The 16470-nt window shown below is 43.3% G+C and overlaps 1 protein-coding gene across 3 annotated transcripts in view; it reads right to left on the bottom strand.

Moving 5' to 3' along the window:
• Nucleotides 1-3172: 3172 nt before the first annotated feature.
• cdca7b (cell division cycle associated 7b) overlaps nucleotides 3173-16470 on the bottom strand; it is a 32677-nt gene continuing 19379 nt past the window's right edge. The window contains exons 8-12 of one of the 3 annotated variants that reach the window (XR_013791773.1): nucleotides 14795-14944; nucleotides 8720-8856; nucleotides 5927-6278; nucleotides 5831-5856; nucleotides 3173-5757 (exon numbers count right to left, since the gene is read on the bottom strand). Coding sequence is in view for 1 of the 3 variants with exons in the window: in XM_079523117.1 (XP_079379243.1) it covers nucleotides 6257-6278; nucleotides 8720-8856; nucleotides 14795-14944 (309 nt within the window). In the remaining 2 variants the exon portion in view is untranslated. Of the gene's footprint in view, nucleotides 6279-8719; nucleotides 8857-14794; nucleotides 14945-16470 lie in introns of all 3 variants that reach the window. The other 2 variants (XR_013791772.1, XM_079523117.1) reach the window with 2 other exon arrangements.

The raw sequence follows: 16470 nt of genomic DNA, 5'->3' as shown, positions 1-16470 counted from the left end.
TCTATAGTAGGGAGGATTATAAAAAAAAATAAAAAAAAATAAGTGATATTTGAATGAAGCGAAATCACTGAATATACCTTTAAAGGGGAAAACCACCAATTTTCAACATTTTACTGTCATTAATATACCTTAGAGCTGTTGTGTGGAAATAATAAAAAAGTCCCCCCATTCTGTGTTTCCTAGAACTGTAAGTATGAAAAAAATCATTAACATGGTGAAACACATCTTGATGACATCATCAAGATGTGTTTCACCATGTTAATGATTTTTTTCAGACCTCTAGTTCCTTTTTTTATTATTTTTTATTATTTCCACACAACAGCTCTAAGGTATATTAATGACATAGTAAAATGTTGAAAATGGGTGGTTTGCCCCTTTAAGTATTTGACTGTACTCCGTCGCTGCCGTTTGTTTTGGCATTTCTCTCTAATGAACTATTCCAGTGGTTCCCAAACTTTTTCATGTCAAGGACCCCTAAATTGACACCAATAGGGCATGCAAGGCTGGGATTTATTAAAGGAGAATTCCATGCTAGAAGGCTTTCTTACCTTTATTTGTAGTTGTTACGTCCCCACCAAAGAGGTCCAGGTGTTATTTTGTGCAAAAGTGCATTATTGGCTATTCACCCTAATATAAGCCCTCAATGGGGGTTGGGTTTTTGTGCTAATTCGCTTATTTCCATCGAAATAAGTAGTAAAGCTTGGGATACTATTTACATTATGAAGAGAGGATACGAGAGGGACGTAACAACTACAAATAAAGGTAAGAAAGCCTTCTAGTATGGAATTCTCCTTTAAGGACCCCTAAATTGACACCAATAGGGGATGCAAGATTGCAAGGCTGGGATTTATTAAGCCTACTTGTGTGAAATAAATAAATAAAAAAGTATTTTCTGGGCCTATCTGTGTGGAGTTTGCATGTTCTCCCCGTGTCCCCTAGGGTAGGTACCCTCACATGTTCTCCCCGTGTCCCCTAGGGTAGGTACCCTCACATGTTCTCCCCGTGTCCCCTAGGGTAGGTACCCTCACATGTTCTCCCCGTGTCCCCTCACAAAAAACATGCAGTAATCCTGGTCTCTAAACTACCTCCCCCTGGCCAGCCGGGGCGCCTGATGGAGGGGAAAGGAACTGGTCGGAATAACATGTTCCTTCCACGCGCAATGTCCGGCCGGGGAAACTCACCCCTGTCAGGTGAAAAGAAGCAGCTTGGACTCCTCATGCATAGAAGGAAGCATGAGGCCAGTCCGCTGCCCCCCCCCCCCACCCCCCTAGGTTGGCAGAGGAAGTGTAGCGCCCAGGATTACATTAGATAATTGACACTGGGTGAAAAAATGGGTTGCAAAATCGTGGGATAAAAATTATATAAAAAAAACAAAAACAAGTAGGCTTCTCACCATAAACAGAATGAAGGGGATAAAATAGATAATGGACTAACGTAACGTCTCTCTCTCTGTCAGTGGAAGTCTGAGTATTGAACAATAGTCATAACTTAGCCCAGTATGGGCCAAGTTAAAACCTGTGGTGTTCAGTGCAGTGCAAGAGCACTCCCTTCTGGCCAGAAGAGGCATTACAACCTGTGGATCCAGCTGCATGTGTGTGGTTGCTGCTGTCAGTAGTGGCAAAAAGTACTCAATTATTTTTATATACAAATAAAAAGTATCAATACTGCAATGTAGAAATAGTCTGTTACAAAAGGAAAAGTTTGGAAATCCAATATTAGCTTGAGAAAACTTAAAAGTACACAAGTATTGGCTTCTAAATGTACTTATAAAGTACCAAAAGTAAAAGTGCTCATTGTGCAGAATGGGCCCATTTCACACGTTTTCAAATATATACAAATCTTTAAAAAAGAAAAACAGCAGATCTACAAGCTCACAATGTGTTGCATCACAATGCATTGTGAGCTTGTAGATCTGGCATTTTCAAATAGCCGAAATGAAGTGGTTAATGTAGGTTTCGCAATAATAATAATACAAATCTACATCTGGGGATCGGCGGTGGCTCAGGGGTAGAGTTCCCGGATGGTAACTGCAAGGTCGCCAGTTCGAACCTGGGCTCCCCCAGAGTTAGTGTCGAAGTGTCCTTGAGCAAGACACTGAACCCCTAATTGCTCCCGATGTGCTAGTTGGTACCTCTTGCATTGTTTCCGCCGCCATTGGTGTAATGACTGAATGTAATGCACAATCTATGTAAAGCGCCTTGGATAAAGGCGCTATATAAATGCACCATTTACCATTTACAAAGCAACTAGTAGTAACTAACGTTTTCAAATAAACAGGAGCTAAAGTACAATGTTTGCCTCTGAGATGTAGGAAAAGTACAATGTTTGCCTCTGAGATGTAGGAAAAGTACAATGTTTGCCTCTGAGATGTAGGAAAAGTACAATGTTTGCCTCTGAGATGTAGGAAAAGTACAATGTTTGCCTCTGAGATGTAGGAAAAGTACAATGTTTGCCTCTGAGATGTAGGAAAAGTACAATGTTTGCCTCTGAGATGTAGGAAAAGTACAATGTTTGCCTCTGAGATGTAGGAAAAGTACAATGTTTGCCTCTGACATGTAGGAAAAGTACAATGTTTGCCTCTGAGATGTAGGAAAAGTACAATGTTTGCCTCTGAGATGTAGGAAAAGTACAATGTTTGCCTCTGAGATGTAGGAAAAGTACAATGTTTGCCTCTGAGATGTAGGAAAAGTACAATGTTTGCCTCTGAGATGTAGGAAAAGTACAATGTTTGCCTCTGAGATGTAGGAAGTCTTCTAATTAAATCCTAAACAGTTTTCTGTCAGTGGTGCTCAACTTTTTTTATGTCAAGGACCCCCAGAATGATCTGTATTTGGCCGCCGACACAACCACCCCCCCCCCCCCCCCTCCCAGAAGCAAAGATTTGAGTTAAAAACGTTCGCTCTGAAAGAATATATATTCCAAATTTGTTCCACATTTTCACGATTTTTCAAAAATAGCAGACCTGCTATTTTTCAACAGCTAAAGTATAACATACTTAAAACGCTTAAAACACCAAAAGGGGTTCCGCCCAAAATGTTACTTAATTACAATGAATGAATGAATGAATGTATGTCTTGTGGGGGCGGGGCGGGGGTACAACTATAAAGTAGCACAAAACAACAATCGCAAAGAAACAAACATCATGATTAACAAAGTGTCCTGTTTTTATTAAAAAAAAAAAAAAACCCTCCACATTAGACATGACAACTTACACCAGGCTTACACCAGGCTTTTTGCGCTCGTTTGCGCGCACACGCGAGCCCCACGTACACGCACTTAAAATAGGACTGGACCTAAATGCGCGCGTGTGCGTATTCACGTTAACGCGCTGAAAAGCCTGCTGTAGCTTGGCCGTTAACACCACAGGGACTGTTTTCACACCGCGGCATAAAACAGGTCTAAGCATGCATTAAAATAATTACGTTCAACTTCCAGAGGTACTAGTGGTTACCGTACAAACTGCTCAAAGTGAGAGGGAGGAGGTGGGGGGGATCCAACCTAAAATTGCAAGCGCAGAGTAAAAACAACTAAACAGAATCCCTGCTCTGTGGTGTGAACCATTAAAAAAAAAAAAAGGACTTCACCACTTTTCAACCCGTCTTCATAGAACTGGGCCCTCGCTAATGTTTTCATGATAAAATGGCATAATAAATCGATGGGGGAATCCAAGCTAATAGAAAGTGCAGGCTTTCAATTCCTGAAAATAAGTTACCATACTATAATGGAAGCCATATCGTTCTCACGATAATACAAAAAAAAATTAAAAAAAGAAAATAATATATTTTAATAACTTGTTTTTATCTTCCTAACGATGTCGCTGACTGGTGGACAGGGTTTCTGAACTGCCCACAGCCCCCCCCCCCCCCCCTATGAGACACAGACCGCGTAGAATTATGAGTTTTGCTAATATTACCATGAACATTATAGTGAGGACCAATACTTATATGAAGGCGGGTTGAAAAGTGTTGGAAGTCGTCCTATAAAACCAGAATGAAACGATTCACCATTCTTGTTAGCCTCATAGCATTATTGCCCAAGTCAAATTCTTAAAAGGGCCACTTCACCCCTCCTTTTGCAACCAGATCTGATTTTAATGATGTTTGGGAGACAAGAAACACTTTCCTGGGCGGTTTTTATGTGTAATTTGTGTTTTTTAGATATTTGAGTATTTCTACTGATGTCATGGATACCGGTCTCACTGCTGGATTACTACAATGATGCACTTGTCCAGTTCATACAGGCAGTCAGGAGAGTCCATTTACAATTTACAAGTCTGTGAGGACAAAAACGGTCTCAAACAGAACGGAGTACGTTTGTCCAAAGTCCTGGATGCCGTCCGTCTTCATGTGTGACATCATCGATGTCCATATTGACTATAGATTTACAATGACCATGATGCTTTGCTGCACTCACCCCACCTTGTGGAGAGGGGGGAGGGGCTGTCTTATACTGAGACAACATGTAGTCCAGGAAGGAAGTGAGAACAGTGTCCACTTGACACCACTGGCACTTTGAAATACTAAAATATCAACAACAAAAACACACACTTAACAAACCCCCAGGAAAGTGTTTCTTGTCTTCCAAAACATCATTAAAATAAGATCTGGTTTGTAGAAGGGGTGAAGTGGCCCTTTAAGGTTTTCCAGAAAATTAGCTTCTGGCGAGCCTCGTCGGCCTCCAGCCTCGTCGGCCTCCAGCCTCGTCGGCCTCCAGCCTCGTCGGCCTCCAGCTTATGAACTAAATGTGTTCCATCAGGATACGCTTGTTCTTGAAGACATTACCCTACAGATAATTATTTTTTTTGGAATGTTAACAAGCTGGGGCCACAATAGGCAATGAGTCAGAAATGTCAATTTGACAACAAAAAAAAGACTTCAAAGCAAATATGCTAATGAGGCCCAACAAGTTACAGTATCGGTGTCACCGTCCGTCACACAGCCAATTACATTGGCTAACATAAGAAACTATAACAAAAACAAACAAACAAAAAAAGATTGCCCTTTGCTCCTCTAGTTAGGAGAAGAATGACAGGTCTAAAACGCTAAAGTTGTGCATTTAAAACAAGAATAATTACGTGTCTAAAGGCCTGACCACACCAGAGGGTTGCCTAGCAACTCCTTGCAACGTGCAACTCCTTGCGACTACTTGCAACCATTATTCCCAATTTCCATGTTGCAAGGAGTTGCAGCTGGTGTGGTTTGTCTTGTTGCCAAGGAGTTGCAGCTGGTGTGGTTTGTCTTGTTGCCAAGGAGTTGCAGCTGGTGTGGTTTGTCTTGTTGCCAAGGAGTTGCAGCTGGTGTGGTTTGGGCCTAAAATGCTAAGGTTGTGCATTTAAAACAAGTGGTAAAGTACTATACATCAGTCAGTCAGGTAGAGTGAAACCTCGTTGTATATTAGGTAGCGGTGTGCCAGCGTCGCACGGCGAAAAGAGCAGACTTTAAATAAGCGTGTGAGCTTGGCATCTTGTCCAGAGAGCATTTGATGAAAGCATCGTACATTCTCCTTGGCTTTACACGCCAACCGGCTGCTCTCTCTCTCTCTCTCTCAGCGGATTCGAATGCATCGAAAGGGACAAACAATCACGTTTTAAACGTGGTCAGTTTGACAACACGCGCCGTCGCTGTCAAAACAGTAGCCACGATCAAAACGCAGCCTACTGAGACCTTGGTAGGTCATTAGACAGACCTTGGTAGGTCATTAGACAGACCTTGGTAGGTCATTAGACAGACAGACGGCTACCGAGAGCATCCCATTCTACTGAGACCTTGGTAGGTCATTAGACAGACAGACCTTGGTAGGTCATTAGACAGACCTTGGTAGGTCATTAGACAGACCTTGGTAGGTCATTAGACAGACCTTGGTAGGTCATTAGACAGACAGACGGCTACAGAACGCAGCCTGCTGAGACCTTGGTAGGTCATTAGACAGACAGACAGACAGACCTTGGTAGGTCATTAGACAGACAGACAGACGGCTACAGAGAGCATCCCATTCTCGGATTAAACGTGATTTTGTCCCTTTCAATGCATTGATGGCATTCAAAAACGGGCAGCTCTCTTCACAGTCACAGCGGCTTCGTGGTTTTCTTCAGAGACACCGTCGAGGCCTTTGGTAAATAAATGCTTGTAGATCAGCTATTTTCAGGGCACGACACTAGCATGCAACTACGAATAACATGGGTCTTAATGCACGTGAGAGTGTCCTTCTAGTACAACGAAACACTCTGCTCCTTTTCGCTTCCTTGGTCCTGTTGCGTCTACGACAGCTCCTTCTGAATCCTGTAAATTAGATAGAAAAACAACAACGACACCGGCGGCCGGCATTAGTTGTTTCAACACGACAGCACCACCAGGGAAGCAGAAGATTTCTCTCAACTGTGTTACATTAGGGTCTTCATGCATTCTTTGTTTGTTTTTTTTAAATTGCACATTGTCGTCGTAGTGCAATGTTACGGTCATCCATCTGGTTAGGTATGATTGAAGTCGTCTGAGGTACGTTCGTTCACACTGGCAGCGACCAAGCGACGGGCGTTCACACTGGCAGCGACCAAGCGACGGGCGTTCACACTGGCAGCGACCAAGCGACGGGCGTTCACACTGGCAGCGACCAAGCGACGGGCGTTCACACTGGCAGCGACCAAGCGACGGGCGTTCACACTGGCAGCGACCAAGCGACGGGCGTTCACACTGGCAGCGACCAAGCGACGGGCGTTCACACTGGCAGCGACCAAGCGACGGGCGTTCACACTGGCAGCGACCAAGCGACGGGCTACAAGTCATTTCAACCAGTGAAATGAGGCTGCAAGACAATTTGAGCCGACTTACTCTCTCCTTTCCTATTCCTGCTCCACCTGCTGTTAAACAGTTCCCTGTGCTGTATAAACCCAGCCTTTTTATTCGTATAAACCCAGCCTTTTCATTCGTATAAACCCAGCCTTTTCATTCGTATAAACCCAGCCTTTTCATTCGTATAAACCCAGCCTTTTCATTCGTATAAACCCAGCCTTTTCATTCGTATAAACCCAGCCTTTTCATTCGTATAAACCCAGCCTTTTTATTCGTATAAACGTAGCCCTTTCATTTATGCAGCGATCGGCTTGAGCTACGCCTCAACAGTGACCTGTAGTCAACAGTGTTAAAAGGATCCCTGGCTAATAAGACAATTATGTCTTAAAACATACTTGCCCTCTATAACTAACATTATAAAATAACAACACCTTAAATATTTGATACCTTATATATTTTATTTTATTTTATATGAGCATCAAAGTATTATTTAAAATACTTTGCATTAGCACGTGCATTCCATAATTCCATAGGGCTGCCTGGACCACACATGAACATATGACATCAACTTGCAACAGGAGCAGTCCCTATTGAGTGAAAGATTCTCTATTTATTTATTTTGTTGCAATTCCTAGATTTTTCTTTTAATACGTGAAATTCACCTTAAAATGTTTGAAATGTATTTTTAATTTCAGATTTTTTCTTATTTCGGCCTTTTTACTGATAGTATGAAGTGAAGATAGACAGGAAAGAGGGAGAGAGAGAGACCGGGAGAGACATGCAGCAATGGTGGTCATGAACACGCTGTCAGGCCAGGGCCTATATACAGGGGTGCACACAAGCGGTGCGCCAGTGCGCATGGCGCGTCGTCAAAACGTTTCATGCGCGGTAGATCAAAGGCATGGAGGCGCATTTGCGCACCACCAGCTGAGAGACAGGGATTTAGAGAATGCTGACAGGCACTCAAATGAGATGTTAACGTCCTGTAAGTAGACTTAGAAATAAAACTAGTGGTGACTAATCAATACAAGTGGCTCTTACTTTGATGAGGCAGTTTCTGCACAGGAAGTCTGTTTCACTTGTAAACAAGCTACGATGGATGAGCTGTCAAAGTGCTAGTCGCTAAACCACGTTAGCGACCATATTTACAATATGAAAACTGTCACTTAGACAATGTAGGTTACACACGCTGCAATTAAACATGGAACCTGCAGGCAGCATTAGGTGAGTAATTCATTGTATATGTGTTGGACGTTTGTGGTTGTGCTAGAGATAAACAGACAGCTGTTTATCATTGGTATAAAACACGGAAAAAACAAACGAACATCGTGACCCATAAAAACATTGTGACCCCAAACACGGGCCCCGGGGCCCAGTCCCTCCACCCACTTGAACAGATATCGCAGGTAATCATTTCTTAACGCCATCGCAAGTGAAAAGCTAATCGGTAAACGCAGCGAGTACTGATTTCACCACAGCCTAAAAGGGTGCCGTCATCTTTGTTTACCTCACTTGAACGACACAACCGCAGATTGTATAAGTGAAGCAAAAGGGTTCACACACACACACACACACTAAACTAGCTTAGCCACTGCTAGGACTAGCCTGCCACACAATAATGCATATAGGACAGTGGTTCTCAACCAGTGGCCGGGGTGACTGACAGATCGGTGAGATCCAATCAGGGCGTGCGCAAGTCTCTGCCGCGACACGCCCCCCCCGCGACTCACCAGACCTGGATTCTGTTTAGCTTTCTTTTTTTAGGCTTGCGTTGTTGCGCCCCTCTTCAACAGACCTGGAGGAGACCTGTGTTGATCCAGACCCTCTTCAACAGACCTGGAGGAGACCTGTGTTGATCCAGGCAACAACACCTGCGTTCCTCGCTTCACATTTGCAAGGCCCTTAACACACATCAGCTCAGGCCACGTACGTACCTCTCCAGATACTCGTGCACGTTGTCGTGGCCGTTGTAGCGCGCCAGGCCCACCAGGATGCCCGTGGCACAGCGGCCCTCCTTCTTACGACACAGGCTGCAGTTACACACGTTGCGGCAGATAGGACACGACCACTCCTACAGAGAGAGAGAGACATCACCACAACATGATCAGATAGGACACGACCACTCCTACAGAGAGAGAGAGACATCACCACAACATGATCAGATAGGACACGACCACTCCTACAGAGAGAGAGAGACATCACCACAACATGATCAGATAGGACACGACCACTCCTACAGAGAGAGAGAGACATCACCACAACATGATCAGAAGGGACACGGGACAGACAGACATCACCACAACATGATCAGATAGGACACGACCACTCCTACAGAGAGAGAGAGACATCACAGAGAGAGAGACATCACCACAACATGATCAGAAGGGACACGGGACAGACAGACAGACAGACAGACAGACAGACAGACAGAAGGGCTGCACGATTCATCAAATTTTAATCGAAATCGCGATTTTTGGATCGAAAATCGGAAATCTTTTTTCACTTTAACACTTTAATTGCCCGGAACTATTTAATCCATTACATTCATGCGTCCAGTCGATTTATAAACACGATTTATAAACTATTTAATCCATTACATCCATGCGTCCAGTCCATTTATAAACACGGACGCCTTTTCCGGACGGACCGGCCGGAAGTTCATGATGTTGTGTAGCAGCTAACAATAGCCACAGCACTCTAGAATCGATCGACAACAACGGGAGACAAGAATAAATCTATCGAGACTAGCGACTGGACCGCGGAGCGCCGTCTAACACAGGATCTTTTTTCAGAAAAAGACGGGATGATTTAGATCGCGTTTAAGATTTTCGTTTTCATCAGCTAAACAGGGGAGGGAGTTTTTCGATGACGCCTCACTCATGTGCGTCACCGAGGAGAGCCCAGGAGGCGCGCCTGGGCTATACAGCCATGCGATCTGTTCTCGTATCAATAAACTTCGTGTCTCTCGCACTTGCCCGCAGGGCTACCGTAGTTACTTCCTCCTCCCTCTGCCAGCCGCGCAGAGACAAAACCTGACGAAAGCAGCGTTAACATGACGAGCGATAGGAACGAGGATTTAGTTGCTAAAAAAAAGGCAATACAATGTCTGTCGTCTGGAAATGGTTCGGCTTCTCCGTTTCAGATGTGGAGCAAACTAGTCCCCGGTGTAAAAGGGGGATGCACACGCGCTTTGCACTCTTCCCATTCGCCGCTGTGCTTGTGTTTGTTTTCCGGGTGCTGGAGCAGGTTGCTGGTGTGCGATGCCGTCTCTCACAGCCGAGGCACCGCCACTGGCCACCGACTTTTTACAGGTACAGGTTTTAGTACCTCCATAGTGGAGGGTCGGTCACTCAGCCCCTGTGGGAGACGGCTAGGCTGGCGAGGCCCGACTCGTAGCGAGGATTCACTGACCGCTTCCTCCCGCGTGCGAGTGAGGAAGCGGTGAGGAAGCGTCAGTGAATCCTCGCTAGGAGACATCACATGAGTGCTGGCCCCGCCAGGCTAGGGGATGGCAGCACGAGTGGCTTGTTCGGGAGCGTACCTATGTTCCCCACCATGCAAAAAAGGTTCTTTGTTCCCCACTTAGAATAAACCTAAACCTAAACCAGAAACTAGTGATGCACCGAATATTCGGCCACAGAAAATATTCGGCAGAAAATGGCTAAAAATGCATTTTCGGCCTATTCGGTTTCGGCCCGAATAGGCAGAAAATATATCACCGAATAGTGTATGCAATTAATGCATTCAAAAGAGCTGAATAAATATTTTGTGGACCCATAATAGTGATTATAATTAAAGTTAAGTTTTGCCATAACCATTTATTTTGCCATAAATCAGGTAGCTTTAAGGTACGGCCATGACAGCAATGGTAGGAAAAAAGATATATAATATTAATCATATTCGGTATTCGGCCAACTATTTCCTATATTCGGTTTCAGCCAAGAATTTCCCTCTCGGTGCATCCCTACCAGAAACCTAACCTAGTAATTTTAGTAATTCTAATAAGACAAAGTATTTTAGCAACTTAGTCTTACTTTTAGTAGCACATTCTGATTTAAGCTCAGTCTTTGAACAATCCATTGAACTTTAGGCCTGCCTAGGCTACTTAAACTATCTAGTCTTAGCCAACTAAAAAGTAACACTGGCATAAAATAAACTAAAACATAATTGCTCAGACTCTTCAACAAAGATGGCAAACATTCTTTGTTCTGTACTTATACATACAATTGTATAGTACAGAACACTGAAGTCCTTAAACCAGAAACTTAACGCTAACCCTAATCCCTAAGTGGGGAACATAGAACCTGGGGAACATAGAACCTGGGGAACATAGGGATGACCCTGCTTGTTCCAGCGCCTGGAGAATGGACACGGGCTGCGGGCATAGCGGCGAGTGGGAAGAGTGCAAAGCATTGCGGACTGGCACTGCTGCTGCACAACATGAAGCTTATCAATACCGTGTCCCGACCTACTGTCCCTTATTATCGCAAAGTCGGGTAGTGTACACTGTTTATTTTGCACAGAGGAGCCATGTGTGTCTGACTGTCTGACTGTGTACGTCGCCTCGGCTAAAAACAAAAGGGAAGCCTGACGTATGCTTCGCCGTACGACGTGTCACATGCTAAAAAAATAGCTGATCTGCAAGCTCACAACGTGTCGCCGCCGCAACACGTGAGCTAGTAGATCGGCTATTTTCAGCACGCGTAAAAATGGAGGATGAGACGTTCAGAAACCTTTGCCTTCACAGTACAAGCATCAGCTGTCACAAGTTGAAGAGAGAGATGTGGCATCATTATTTTTCACATGGCCCATATGACGAGACAGAATCTAAATGGAAAAGGATTAGGCCTACAGATTCAGAATCTAAATGGAAAAGGATTAGGCCTACAGATTCAGACAGAATCTAAATGGAAAAGGATTAGGCCTACAGATTCAGACAGAATCTAAATGGAAAAGGATTAGGCCTACAGATTCAGACAGAATCTAAATGGAAAAGGATTAGGCCTACAGATTCAGACAGAATCTAAATGGAAAAGGATTAGGCCTACAGATTCAGAATCTAAATGGAAAAGGATTAGGCCTACAGATTCAGACAGAATCTAAATGGAAAAGGATTAGGCCTACAGATTCAGACAGAATCTAAATGGAAAAGGATTAGGCCTACAGATTCAGAATCTAAATGGAAAAGGATTAGGCCTACAGATTCAGAATCTAAATGGAAAAGGATTAGGCCTACAGATTCAGACAGAATCTAAATGGAAAAGGATTAGGCCTACAGATTCAGACAGAATCTAAATGGAAAAGGATTAGGCCTACAGATTCAGAATCTAAATGGAAAAGGATTAGGCCTACAGATTCAGAATCTAAATGGAAAAGGATTAGGCCTACAGATTCAGACAGAATCTAAATGGAAAAGGATTAGGCCTACAGATTCAGACAGAATCTAAATGGAAAAGGATTAGGCCTACAGATTCAGACAGAATCTAAATGGAAAAGGATTAGGCCTACAGATTCAGAATCTAAATGGAAAAGGATTAGGCCTACAGATTCAGACAGAATCTAAATGGAAAAGGATTAGGCCTACAGATTCAGAATCTAAATGGAAAAGGATTAGGCCTACAGATTCAGTGGCATTTCACATTGCTAACGGTTGCAGGAAGAGTGGGCACCTGAACATTAAAATGTTTTTTTTAAGGAATTCATTTGGATGTTAATATTGTAAACGTTTTCACTTGTTTAATCCCAAAGAGGATTTATCTTTCTTTGTTTAAAGGGATCCCTGGCCAGACAAATATGCCTTAAAACTAGGGCCGGGACTTTAACGCGTTAATTGAGATCAATTAACTACAGAAAAATTAACGCGTTAAAAAAATTAACGCATTTTAATCGCACTATTTTTTTCACCGCGGAACGTTGTCACTGGACAGTTTTCAGATGGACCGGCGCACCACCCAGTTCACCGAGTGAAGTGTCCGTTGTTACAGGGAGTGGAAACCACCCCCCTTTAGAATGGTATGGCCCAGCAGCATTGGGGGAACAATAACACCACCAGACAGTTCACCAGACCGGGGGAAGCCGCTGAGATCACTTTGCTTGTCCCCGTGGATTGGAAATAGGATTTAAAAGGCTATCCGATGATAGCGTGGATTACAGCACAGTTGTGTGCAATTATTCAATAAAGAATTCGCATATCACCGAAGACCGCACCTCGTCAAGCCTCCAGTATCGGCTCGATGCGAAACATGTTGCATGTTGCCTAGCCTGGAAGCTAACGTCAACAACAGTAGCTCTGGTCCATAGCGTAGTTAGGACTCAGGAGGAGTTCTATGGTACTTAATTTGATCCTTTCCCCTCAGACCCACGGAAGTGCAGGCTGTGCAGCCCCTCGTTTTTAGCACAAAAAAATATGTGAAAGCCTACTTTCCTCCTTCTAACACTATGGATCAGAGCTAACGTTATTCCAACTACCAGTAGCAATTCAAGGACCCGACCAGATGACATGGTTTCTAACTAAACGGTTATGGCCAAATAAAATGTAAAATCTGTTAATGGCTGTTACTGTATGTCCACGGAAGAAACACAGAGGTGCTTTCTTATGGTCATGTCACATATTTGCTGCACCAAGCCCCCCCCAACCCTGTGGAATGCATTCCCCAAACTCTCAGAAACATGCCCCCACCATCCAAACCTTCAATATTGCTTTCCCCAGCTATTTCATCTATTTAATTCCTTAGTGTTTTTCCTCTAATAAAGTTGTTTTTGATTTATCATGTCCCCCTTGTAAAGCATTTTTGGGTACTCAGAAAAGCTCTATATAAATTATTAAATTTGAGATATTATTATAATTTATTACTACAAAAACAATGTTTTATTGCTTAAACTTATGTATTCACTATTCATTGATTCACTAGTATACCAAAATCCATTAAAAAAAATAGCTTTCTCACTGTTCTCGGGTCAAATAATGATATGCGATTAAAATGCGATTAATCGAGATTAATTAACTACAAAGCCTCTGATTAATTAGATTAAAATTTTTAATCGAGTCCCAGCTCTACTTAAAACACTATACTTGCCCTCTATAACTAAAAATAAAAAACACCTTAAATATTTGTATTTCTTTCATAAATAGAGAATCTTTCACTCAATAGGAACTGCTCGTGTCGCAAATTGATGATATGTCATATGTCCATGTGTGGTCCAGCCCCAGGGAATGTATTGACTGCACGTGCTAATAAAAAAGTATCTAAATATTGCTTTGATGCTCATATTACGGGGAAGCAGCGTTTTGCTTCTACGGGCCGACGGCGTGGAACAAACTCCCACTGTACCTTCGACAGGCAGCATCTGTAGACATTTTTAAAGCGCAGCTCAAGACTCACTTCTACACTCTTGCTTTTAATTGATCTTTTAATTTTGTGTTATTCATGTCCTCACTGTATTGCATTACTGCTCTTAATGTTTATGCCTTGCTTTTCTTTTCTTTTTTTTCTCCATTGCTCTGTAAAGCACTTTGAGCTGCATTTCATGGCATGAAAGGTGCTATACAAATAAAGTTTTATTATTATTATTATTATTATTATATTATGATCCTTAGGAAGTATTACGTTGTTTTTATTAGCATATGCATTCCATAGGGCTGGACCACACATGGACCAAACCTGCGATGGGAGCAGTCCATATTGAGTGAAATATTCTCCATTTATGAAAGAAATAAAATAATGATGGTGTTTTTATTTTTATTCATAGAGGGCAAGTATAATGTTTTAAGGCATATTTGTCTTATTAGCCAGGGATCCTTTTAGGTTTTGGTCTTTCTTCCAATAGGAAAATTCACATTTTGAGACAATGTATTTCTTTTAATGAAAAAGAATCGAAATGTCAGAGAGAAAAAAAAAAAAAAGGTGAGACACACTACTGTATGATGGCCTGTGTGTGCATGTGCGCGTGCGTGCGTGCGTACGTGCGTGCGTGCATGAGTGCGTGTGTGCATGCACGTAGCTACTGACCGGGTCCAGCAGCACGGTCCCCACGTCCTCTCCGTAGCGGTTCTTCAGGCACGGACCACAGAACTGACCTTTGCCCCCCGAGCAGAACCCACTGCGACACACCGTCTTGGTGTCCAGAGTCTTCTGTCTGCACTGGTGGCACGAGCTGCCCTGAAACACACACACACACGCAGAGATTAACCCACGAGCTGCCCTGAAACACACACACACACACACACACACACAGAGATTAACCCACGAGCTGCCCTGAAACACACACGCAGAGATTAACCCACGAGCTGCCCTGAAACACACACACACACACACACACACGCAGAGATGAACCCACGAGCTGCCCTGAAAAACACAAACACACAGATTAAAATAGGGTGCATTTTGCATCCCAAAACGCAGTTTATAGTTAAGGGACGCAATAAAACAACGACCTCTGCATCCACGGGATGCACTACTGTACTGTTTTTTTTATTCTAGTTTATTTTGCTAGCTTTAGTTATAATACTCATGTCTTCTTCTGTTTTCTACATGAATATAACCATATAAAATGAAATGCTGCAATTTGTAAAAAATGGCAAAATATGACTCCTAACGTGGTTGAAGTGGGACTCATAAAATGTCCCTGGGACTCATTTCTAAAAGACCATCCCTGCATCCCTGGGACTCATTACATTGAAAACATCACTGCACACACGCAGCATTAAAATCAGTGAGATTTATGTCTGACCAACTTGAGACTAGGGGCAGTATTATGCGTGTCTTAAGTACCAGGTCTTATTACTTAACTTAAGACCTGGAGGCGTGATCAATGCCATTTGGCCACTCGGAATAGCCAAATGGCATTGACCACGCCTCCAGGTCTTAAGTTAAGTCATAAGACCTGGTACTTAAGACACGCATAATACTGCCCTAGGATTCAAAACTGGTTCTACCACTTCACCCAGGGGGGAGATGTTGCTCTTTGAGGCAGTACTCCTCGTCAACCAGCAGGTGTCCTCCCAGTGCAAGAGTTGGGAGACCAACAACAGGCCGATGATGGAGAGTTGGTAAACCAATTTATGGACCCTAATTAGATCTTTAACTCTGGAGTGTAAAATGAAACCAAATGGAGCCGTACAAGGAGGTCCATTTGGTTCCATGTTACGCTCTCAAGAGTTCATTCATTGTTAAACATCTGCAAGCAGGGAATGTATAGAAGAATTGTTATTTTGATCAACGTTTGCCTGTTTTCTCCTCTCCTATCGGTACCAACGTCAATACAGCATGGAACTGTGGACAAAATCGATATCCAACGATGACAAAATATGTCCCGAGTCGAGGCTAAATCTCATCAAACGGTGGTTCCGTGGCTCAAATGCAGAATAAATATTGGGCCTCGATATGAGAAGGGTTGAAAACCCGCTGTGATGATAGACAGATTGACACTACTGTCAAAGTAAAAATCACACCCGTGTGAACTGAGTGGTGTAAGGTATTATATAGCCTGATCAGCTCTGACGTAATGAAATCACACCCGGGTGAACTGGGTGACCGTAGCAACCATGCTCATTTTTTGCGCACAGACTAACAAAGCCAGTTGTAGGAGTGGTTTACACCACTCAAAAAGAAGGACGGGATTTGTGTTACTAGGGCGGCTGTGGCTCAGGAGGTAGAGCAGGTCGTCCAATGATCCGTGGGTCGGC

This window comes from Electrona antarctica (assembly GCF_951216825.1).
Source record: "Electrona antarctica genome assembly, chromosome: 15".
NCBI classification, from domain to species: Eukaryota; Metazoa; Chordata; class Actinopteri; order Myctophiformes; family Myctophidae; genus Electrona; species Electrona antarctica.
Note: the sequence above shows the minus strand (reverse complement) of the source record. Positions and strands in the feature narration are given on the sequence as shown.